Source organism: Salvelinus alpinus, chromosome 18 (assembly GCF_045679555.1).
Source record: "Salvelinus alpinus chromosome 18, SLU_Salpinus.1, whole genome shotgun sequence".
NCBI classification, from domain to species: Eukaryota; Metazoa; Chordata; class Actinopteri; order Salmoniformes; family Salmonidae; genus Salvelinus; species Salvelinus alpinus.
Window position 1 is genome coordinate 12,399,503 of NC_092103.1, and position 11,145 is coordinate 12,410,647.

Here is an 11,145-nt window from a genome sequence, read left to right on the forward strand (position 1 = left end):
ATCCAACATTTATAATTTTTGTAGGTTTTGTTCCGTCATTAAATCCTTGTGCAAGAAAAATGGTCTACATTGGTGTTTAGTCTCTAATTTGATGCCAAGTACTAACTTGAGTTCAACATTTCAAAAGTTTCCTGTAGCACGTCAACCTTTTTTTAATGTCCCGCCCCATCCAGGCTGTGATTGGTCGGTTCGCGAAAAGTGACATTGACGAGCGCTGGTTTCAACAAAAGGCACCCGATATAGCTAAATAGCCAGCTAGCCAAACCCAAACCCAAACATTGCTTATCTTATTGCTATTCGCTTATCGCTTCACCTGCAAAACCTTGACTAACAGTTGAACTGGTATCGCTGGGCTCAATGGGCTGCTCTCTCTGCTCACTCTCCTCTCTGCTGCCAGTGCCTTCAGGCTCAATGGGCTGCTCTCTCTCCTCTCTCTCCTCTCTGCTGCCAGTGCCTTCAGGCTCAATGGGCTGCTCTCTCTCCTCTCTGCTGCCAGTGCCTTCAGGCTCAATGGGCTGCTCTCTCTGCTCTCTCTCCTCTCTCTGCCAGTGCCTTCAGGCTCACTAGGCTGAGATGATTGACTGGTAACGGCGCCAAATTAATAATTTGTTCTTTTAAAACATTTGGCTGCATCAGCCTCAAGGGACTTCAACCTCTCTCTCTCCGCTTTTCAGCACCACCTTTACGTTTTTCTCATTTTGTTTGTCCATCTTGCTCCACTGCACTATTTATCCAAATGTCACCACTTAACAGAGATGGGAAAGGGGCAGGGCCCAGGTAAAGTTAGAATGGACTGGACCAAAAGTAATTGGCTGGGAGAGAGAGGCTGACAAATGTAATACCCAACCGCAGTGGCAGTGGGCCGGCAGCCCACTCGCCTAGGCCAGTCAGACACACAGCACTTGGTTATTTTTGTCCAGTCTGTCATTGGCTGTAACATCGTACTGTATTACAGCTGTAACATCATACAGTATTACAGCTGTAACATCATACAGTATTACAGCTGTAACATCATACTGTATTACAGCTGTAACATCGTACAGTATTACAGCTGTAACATCATACAGTATTACAGCTGTAACATCATACAGTATTACAGCTGTAACATAAAGTATTACATCTGTACCATCATACTGTATTACAGCTGTAACATCATACAGTATTACAGCTGTAACATCATACAGTATTACAGCTGTAACATCGTACAGTATTACAGCTGTAACATCGTACTGTATTACAGCTGTAACATCGTACTGTATTACAGCTGTAACATAAAGTATTACATCTGTACCATCATACTGTATTACAGCTGTAACATCATACAGTATTACAGCTGTAACATCATACAGTATTACAGCTGTAACATCGTACAGTATTACAGCTGTAACATCGTACTGTATTACAGCTGTAACATCGTACTGTATTACAGCTGTAACATAAAGTATTACATCTGTACCATCATACTGTATTACAGCTGTAACATCGTACAGTATTACAGCTGTAACATCGTACTGTATTACAGCTGTAACATCGTACTGTATTACAGCTGTAACATAAAGTATTACATCTGTACCATCATACTGTATTACATCTGTACCATCGTACAGTATTACAGCTGTAACATCGTACTGTATTACAGCTGTAACATCGTACAGTATTACAGCTGTAACATCATACAGTATTACAGCTGTAACATCATACAGTATTACAGCTGTAACATCATACAGTATTACAGCTGTAACATGGTACAGTATTACAGCTGTAACATCATACAGTATTACAGCTGTAACATCATACAGTATTACAGCTGTAACATCATACAGTATTACAGCTGTAACATGGTACAGTATTACAGCTGTAACATCATACAGTATTACAGCTGTAACATCATACAGTATTACAGCTGTAACATCGTACAGTATTACAGCTGTAACATCATACAGTATTACAGCTGTAACATGGTACAGTATTACAGCTGTAACATAAAGTATTACATCTGTACCATCAAACAGTATTACAGCTGTAACATCATACAGTATTACAGCTGTAACATCGTACAGTATTACAGCTGTAACATCATACAGTATTACAGCTGTAACATGGTACAGTATTACAGCTGTAACATCATACTGTATTACAGCTGTAACATCATACAGTATTACAGCTGTAACATAAAGTATTACATCTGTACCATCAAACAGTATTACAGCTGTAACATCGTACAGTATTACAGCTGTAACATCATACAGCCTTAAAGCTGTAGATGTGAACAATTCACAGTGTTAGTATTAGAGCTGTGATGAACTGCCTGGTTGTGTTTGTCCTCAGGGCCACAGCGACTGGTGTGGAGGACTCTCCTTTAGCAACCTCTATGCAGATGAACAGCGATGGCCACAGAATCCCACCCACCTGAACAGTACGAACACACAGTGGAACATGAGTAATTCATTTAAATTCATTTTATTTCCTGAGGGAACATAATTCATTGTTGAGATATGATGGTCTATATGAAACATCTAAACTAAATACCATTTAGAGGCGACACAGCCCACACATCAAATGCTCTCTGTTATTGAAAATATATATTTTTAAATGTTATGAAAGGTCTTCATTCATACATGTCGTATGATTATCAGTCATATTCCAATGATGTTATGATGATGACCTTAATAACAGTAATTGTTTGATTGTGTAGTTCAGTCGATGACGTGGTAAACATGGAGCATGTGCTGAACTCACTGGAGAGGGTCATTCTCACCATCTTCCTCTCCATCATCATCATCATGACTGTTCTGGGAAACCTGCTGGTGATGGTGGCGCTCTGCAAGGACAGACATCTTCGGTAAGCCCACTTCCTGTTACATGTAGGTCACGTCCTGTCAAATCAAAGGATTTTTCTAATTTGGGCAAATGTCCATGCTCCACCCTCTTTCCTCTCTCCTCCGTGCTCCGGAAACCAATAAGTGGTCGAGTGGCGAACGGAAAAGTGTCCTCCCCTCCTCGATAGCCACCTTTCATTGAGGAAAGTCATGTGTCCTTCGCGGAAGAGTTTTGAAATCTGCCACACCACCTTTGAATCAGCTTTTGTTTTGTCGAAGGAGAAAACCATGCACACGTTCTAAAACAATGTTCTACTTATTGTTTTATCTATAAAATGTCTTGCACAACTAACTGAATTTGTTTTTATCACTTCACACATTTATTTTGGGATCCATCCCTGCAAACGTAATTTTCCTGATGATGTGCGAGTGGAGAAGGAGAGTCTCATTTCATACAAGCACTCCTCGCCGCCTCTCCTCGATTACCTTTGACCCTTTTCAAAAGGAGGTGAGAGTACGGAGGAGAGAGGACGCAGGAGCAAATCCAATTGAGAAAACGCCTAAGTGCTCAAACGAGGAAATGGGAACCCTTTAAAGCACAACAAAAAATGTGTGCTGTTGGGAGTACTCAAGGGCTAGAGTTGAGAACCACTGCTTTAGAGTGTGCTTTTTAGCACAGAGATAGATAGTATAGTTGTGTTTACATCCTGCGTCCCACCATCTCTAGAGAACATTATCTTATTGCTGTGTGTCAACAAGTCTGTATATTTGCTTCTAGGGGATTCTCATATGGGCCTTTTGTTAAGCACACTGTTTTCTATAAAATGACATATGAAGTCATGTACAGAAAAATATTGGACAGAATTGAATTGAAGTAGGACATGTGTGATTGACAGACTGATGAATATGCCACCTTCTGGCTATTGGGTGACAAACGAAGCAGCTGTTCTCACATTAGACACTGGCATTGTTTCTGTCATGTTCTATGTTTTTGCGGTATGGTTTTAAAGAGTTATGAGAAAAAAAAGGTTGTTCTGTCTAGTGCAGATCAGTCGATCATTTTAAAAGCTAGATAAAAAATATCGTTATCTTTGCATTCAACTCATGCGCCTTTCTGGAAATGAATGAAAATGCAATTTTTCCCCTTCTCCCTCAAGGAAAAAGAAGACCAACTACTTCATAGTGTCGTTGGCGTTTGCAGACCTCCTGGTTGCTGTGGTTGTCATGCCATTTGCAGCCATTGAGCTGACCACAGGTCAGTGGAGGTATGGGGAGATCTTCTGTCTGGTCAGGACCTCGTTGGATGTGTTTCTGACCACTGCATCTATCCTACACCTGTGCTGCATAGCACTGGACAGGTGAGCAATGAACATAGTGAAAAACATCCCTTCACTTTGGTAATCATTGCAAAACTATTGCAAACTGTTGCCACGCCCACCAGCCCAGTCACCTTGATGCATCCATTCAGCCTAACACCCAGCTTGTGTGTTAGCATTAGCACATGTCTTGGAGGGCCCTTCTCTAGCACCTCTCTGTCCTTCTCTGTCCTTAAGCACATGGCAGCCTGTCATGGCTGATACATGAGCAGATATGTTGTCCTGTCCTGCACCTGCCCCATACAGTCAAAAGTCACTGGAGTAAGTCACCTGCTAGCTCACCCCCTCGCTCCAAACACAAATCTAATATATGCTTCTCCACAGGACCAGGGCCGGATTACCGAACAGGTATGCAGGGCACGTGCCCCGGGCCCCCGACCTCCAGTGGGCCCTCAACAAATTATTATTATTTTTAAATTTGGGGGAGTTTGTGGGCCCCCTGTAGGTCACCCCCTCAGATAGCATATGATAGCACAATGTGTATAATTGCAGAAAATTCGTTTTAAAAACTCAAATCCGAATCGGAAATCTGTTTTACTGAGCTAAAGGCTAGAGCTGCCTCTCTTTCAAGGAGCGGGACACTAATCTGGACGCTTATACAAAATTACGCAATGACCTCCGACGAACCATCAAACAGGTTAAGCGTCAATACAGGACTAAGATTGAATCCTACTACACCGGCTCTGATGGATGTGGCAGGGCCTGCTAACTATCACGGATTACAAAAGGAAACCCAGACGCGAGCTGCCCGTAGACGCAAGCCTAACAGAAAAGCGAAATACCTTTTATGCTCACTTTGAGGCAAGCAACCCTGAACCATGCATGAGAGCACCAGCTGTTCCGGACAACTGTGTGATCTTTCACTCCATAGGTAATGTGAGTAAGACCTTTAAACAGGTTAACATTCACAAGGCCGCTGGGCCACATGGAATACGAGGATGTGTACTCAGAGCATGCGCTGACCAGCTCGCAAGTGTTTTCACTGACATTTTCAACCTATCCCTGACCCGGTCTGTAATACCAACTTGTTTCAAGCAGGCCACCATAGTCCCCATGCCAATGCCAAGGTAACCTACCTAAATGACTAAATCTGAGTAGCACTCATATCTATATCTATGAAAGGTTGGTCATGGCTTACATCAACACCAACATCACAGACACCCTGGACCCATTCCAATTAATATACCGGCCCTTCAGATCCACTGATGACACAATCTCTATTGCATTCCACACTTTTAATTGACTACAGCTCAGCATTCAACACCATAGTGCCCTACAAGCTCATCACCAAGCGCAGGACCCTGGGACTGAACACCTCCCTCTGCAACTGGATCCTGGACTTCCCGACCGGCCAACCCCAGGCGGTGAGGGTAGGCAACAACACATCCACCATGTTGATCATCAACACGGGGCCCCTCAGGGGTGTGTGCTTCATCCCCTCCTGTATTCCCTGTTCACCTACGACTGTGTGGCCGCGTACGACTCCAACACCATCATCAAGTTTGCTGATGCCAAATAGGTGGTATCACTGATCACCGACAACAATGAAGCAGCCTATAGGGAGGCGGTCAGAGACCTGGCAGTGTGGTGCCAGGACAATAACCTCTCTCTCAATGTCAGCAAGACAAAGGAGCTGATCATGGACTACAGGAAACGGAGGGATGAGCACACCCCCATCCACATCAATAGGGCTGCTGTGGAGATGGTCAAGAGTTTCAAGTTCCTCGGTGTCCACATCACAAAGGAATGAACATGGTCCACACACACCCACACAGTTGTGAAGGGGCAGAGGAAAGCCCAAATAAATGTCTAAGACATCCAGCCATCTAAAGGCCTTTGCAGACTGTACGATTTTAGCCGTCTTATGCCACGATTTTGTCGTCCCAGACAAAGTTTCCACGCCATGGGAAAATTCTTACATTGTAAACGATTGTCGGACATCTTGGCTTGTTCAGTGTGACAGGGTCTAGGTCTACTGGTGACTGACCAATAAGAACACGATTGGCACACAACAATAATTCTGACTAGTCAGAATAATATAATAGTTTGATTTAAACGTTTACATGTTATGTGGAAGAAGAACCATTTCCTAATAATCTTGTTTACATGACACATCTGAAGTCAGTCTACCTGATGAAATCTTGATAAATGCACAAGATCGGCAATCAAAATAAACGTTTTACCACAGCGACCATGTTATTTTGGGGAAACCTATTTGATTCAGAGTTTGGACATACACTCAGTGTATTAGGTACACCACCCCGTTCAAAAAATACTTTGCTCGTGCAGACAGTAAGTCACGTGGCCATGGCTTGCTATATAAAGCAGGCAGACAGGCATTGAAGCAATCAGTTACTGTTCAATTGAACATTAGAATGGGCAAAACGAGTGACCTAGGTGACTTTGAGCGTGGCATGATCGTCGGTGCCAGACGCGCCCGTCTCACGGATGGGCTATTGCAGCAGACGACCACGACCCCAACGGGTTCCCCGCTTATCAGTTAAAAACAAGAAGAAGCGGCTCCAGCGTGCACGCGATCACTGAAACTAACACAATTTGTAGAGTACATGCTCCCAAGAATTCAGGCCATAAGACTGCTGAACAAGACTGCTAAATAGCTAATCAAATGACTACACACAGTCACACAGACACTTTCACACTCCTGTTGTGAAAGTAAAAAAATCCTGTTTGCCGAGTCACTTTACCCCTACTATATGTACATAGTTACCTTAATTATCTCGTACCCCTGCACATCACCTCGGTACTGGTACTCTAGACATATGATGAGCCAGTGAGTGAGTTAATTTTCCCGCCAAATCCAGAAGAATAAACTTCTCCGGCAAGCTCGTGAATGAGGACTGTTGCAGCTGTAGCAAGTCTACCAGTGCAGCCAGGCACTGAGTGGAATTACTTTTTGACGGACCAATGGGAAAGGCGTTGTGGCTGACTGAAAGCTGTGAGTAAAAAGTTAACGTTACTGATCATGCATTCAGGTTACAGTTTTTCTCGATTGCTAAGACACTTTTAATGAAACTGGAGTCCACTTGATCTCTAAGTCATTTCTCATTGCTTTCACACACAATGCAAATGCTAAGCACATTATTGAAAAACAGTAAACACAACTCTCTATAAAAGGTGCCATTTGAGTAAATCGTGAAAAACAAAATTTAAACATTTGGTGACAGCTGATACAAATTATTCCCATGAATGCGAACCTCTTCCGCACGTGTGCAAAACTTATATGCACAATTTCTTCAATCAGCAATCAGTCCTTATTCATGCATAAAAGAGGTCAAATCTGAGTTGCTGTTTGCAAGAATGGACCAAGTAAGAGGCCAAGGAAAAGGACAAAGGTGAGGTACTGTAGAGGGACCCATAGAAGAAGATAGTTCAGCTCTCAGTTAAAATGGAAAAAGGTCAAATAAAGCCTTTTGTTTCTGGATATTCATGCTCTTGAATTACATTTAAGGAAAAAATGATACAGCCCATGCTGTGATAATATAATTTACTTGCCTTTTATGGTGCATGCTATAATTATAGTATCAACAAATGGCACAGACATATGAAAGAGGGTTAACCAGGTTAGGGTATATTGATAGTTGTAGTTAGTACAGTGCCTTCAGAAAGTATTCACACCTCTTGGCTTTTCTCACGTTTTGTTGTGTTAAAGCCTGAATTTAAAATGGATTAATACAAAATTCACTGGCCTACATACAATACCCCATAATGTCAAAGTGGAATTATGTTTTTAATGTAAAACAAATTAAAAGCTGAAATGTCCTGAGTCAATAAGTATTCAACCCTTTTGGCAAGCCTAAATAAGTTCAGAAGTATAATAGAGTTTAACATGATTTTTGAATGACTACCTTATCTCTGTATCACACACATACAATTATCTTTAAGGTCCCTCAGTCGAGCAGTGAATTTCAAACAGATTCAACCACAAAGACCACAAGAAGGGCACCAATTAGTAGATGGGTAAAAAATAAAAAGCACACATTGAATATCCCTCTGAGCATGGTGAAGTTACGTATATTAATTACACTTTGGATGGTGTGTCAATAAAACCCAGTCACTAAAAGATACAGGCTACCTTACTAACTCAGGTGCCGGAGAGGAAGGAAACCGACTTTAAAACAGTTACAGAGTTTAATGGCTGTGATAGGAGAACAAAGAGGATGGATCAACAACATTGTAGTTACTCCACAATACTAACCTAATTGACAGAGTGAAAATAAGGAAGCCTGAACAGAATAAAAATATTCCAAAACATGCATCCTGTTTTAAAACAAGGCACTAAAGTAATACTACAACAAATATGGCAAAGCAATCCACTTCTTGTCCTGAATACAAAAGTTTTATCTTTGGGGCATATCTAATACAACCATTTCTGAGTACCACTCTCTATATTTTCAAGAATAGTGGTGGCTGCATCATGTTATGCTTGTAATCATTAAGAACTGGGGAGTTTTTCAGGAATAAAAAGAAACAGAATGGAGCTAAGCACAGGCAAATCCTAGAGGAAACCTGGTTCAGTCTGCTTTCCACCAGACACTGGGAGATAAATTCACCTTTCAGCAGGACAATAACCTAAAATACAAGGACAAATCTACACTGGAGTTTTTTACCAAGAAGAAAGTGAATGTTCCTGAGTGGCCTAGTTACCGTTTTGACTTAAATATGCTTGAAAATCTATGGCAAGAAAATGGTTGTCTAGCAATGATCAACAACCAATTTGACAGAGCTTGAAGAATTTTGAAAAGAGTAATGGGCAAATGTTGCACAATCCAGGTGTGGAAAGCTCTTAGAGACTTACCCAGAAAGTCTCACAGCTGTAATCGCTGCCAACGGTGATTCTAAAGCCCAAATCAAACGAAAAGCATTTAGATTGTTTACGGCGTGAATGAGCGCGTACACGCTGGAAATAGAATGCACGGTAGTGAATGAGAGAAAACAGACGTGGCGCGAGCATCAATGCCGTCAATGGCATCATGCACTTCAAATTAGAAAGCAAGTCAATTTTTCTTACGCGTACGCGAAGCAATGCTGGTAAAGTGAGCGGAAATTTGCCAGAAAATAGACTGTTTGTGAATTGCTATGTCTGGACTTTTAAAAACTGTCTATTTTTTGTTGATAAGTTTAGCTGCCAGTGCCAGTAATACATATTTAAAAACAATAATGTCATGCCTACCTTTGTTGATTTTGAGCACAGGCATACGGCCTATGCAGGCTACGACTGGGAAACTTGCAGAACTCTGTTCAAGAGGGAATACTGCTATGTAGAAAGAATGAGACTAGCTAAATTCTATATCAACTCCTAGGGTGCATTAGCTGCAACTCTCCTCATGTTTGTGAGCTGACGTAACAGGAGGCAGGTACAGGGCTCCCGTAGGACATACAGTATAAGGTGAGTCAAAAGGAACACACAACAATAATTCACAAAGCGAACATAACATATTACAACTGTTTATTTTTGGATTCTCATGACCATTAAGTTGGCATACACTCGGCAGTGTAATGTGAATTGACTCTCTCTACTCTCGCATGCAAATTTTGACGCCGTTGGCGACGTCTGTCTGTGTGGTTTCGGCTTAACATGTTTTCATTCAGGGGGTTGAAAAGTTATATAATCAAGATATATTAGTGTTTTATTTTTCATGAATTTCATTTTTTTTTTTGAATATTTCTTCCACTTTTACATTTCAGAGTATTTTGTGTAGATCGTTGACAAAAAATGACAATTAAATCCATTTTAATCCCACTTTGTAGCACCACAAAATGTGAAAAAAGTCAAGGGGTGTGAATACCTTCTGAAGGCACTGTATTTAATGGGCCATTGTGTAACATATTTGTATGTTTTGTTGTATGTTTTGATAGAAGTAGTTGATTTTGTGTCATGTATTTAATGTTTTGATGGAAAATTCCACCCCAAAATTATCTTTTGGTATTTGTTTCATTAGTCGATTGTCGACATAGTCCCAAAATGTTTTGCTTGTCAGCACTCAAGTTTTCAAGATATGTAACTTTCAAAATACAGAAATCATCCCCTGTATAATGCCATTTTGCATCATATGATGCTGTGTTTTGCATCACATGATGCAAGCTATTTTCATGTGCTGTGTGTGAAAGCAGAAATGTAAGGTTTTTGTTGAAGATATATCAGTGCCTGTACAAAACCTGTCTTCTGTAGGCCTACTGTGTGCGGCATTGTTTCCCCTCAGGTATCTAGCTAACTTATCTTAGCTAGCTATCTAGCTAACCAAACGTTAGATTTTACTTAGCTAGGAGTATTCCCTGTCTCTGAGTTAATGTAGCCCTTTCCTGTAGTCAAATGACCAAATCACCCTCTAGTGGCCTCATGGGTGGAATATTATTCATATTTTTCATAATTTCATAATTAATAAACATTGGGTTTTCTTAACTGGTGTTTCTATGTCAAATGGTTCTGTTCAATTTCAGTCTTATATGATATATATCAAGTATAGTATTGGGATGCAAACTTAAAATTAAATACATTTCAATTCTATATCTGACATGTTGCAGGTATCTTTTTTTTTTAAGCCCATACCCATGTGTGTAAGGTGTATACTTTTGTTCAAAGTAGATTTGTACCAAGAAACATTCTGTGTGTGCCCATTGCAGTAAAATGAACATGGTTGGGAGCTACAGTAGTTGGCAAGCTTATAATTCATGCTTTTATGTTGGGTCAGTTACTTTATGGTTTTTTGCCTAATTATTTCCATGAGTTAGCTAGCTAGCTAGCTAGCTAGTCTCAGTCTGGATGCAGGCACATTTACTTTAACGTTAGGTGGCTATAGCTAGCTAGCTACAAATTGAAATGAAAGGAGTGTCTCAATTGTTCAGCCAAGTTTAAACTATCCAATTAGACTCTCCACTTAAACGTTGTCATGTCTTTGTCCCCCAGATACTAAAGGCGGCATGGCCCTGAG

General features: G+C 41.0%; 1 protein-coding gene across 1 annotated transcript in view; it reads left to right on the top strand.

The window, feature by feature from the left end:
* The first annotated feature begins 2,618 nt into the window (after positions 1 to 2,618).
* LOC139544627 (5-hydroxytryptamine receptor 4-like) overlaps positions 2,619 to 11,145 on the top strand; it is a 48,110-nt gene continuing 39,583 nt past the window's right edge. Inside the window, exons 1-3 of the mRNA XM_071351945.1 lie at positions 2,619 to 2,623; positions 2,696 to 2,842; positions 3,977 to 4,177. Of these exons, the coding sequence (XP_071208046.1) occupies positions 2,619 to 2,623; positions 2,696 to 2,842; positions 3,977 to 4,177 (353 nt within the window). The remainder of the gene's footprint in view (positions 2,624 to 2,695; positions 2,843 to 3,976; positions 4,178 to 11,145) is intronic.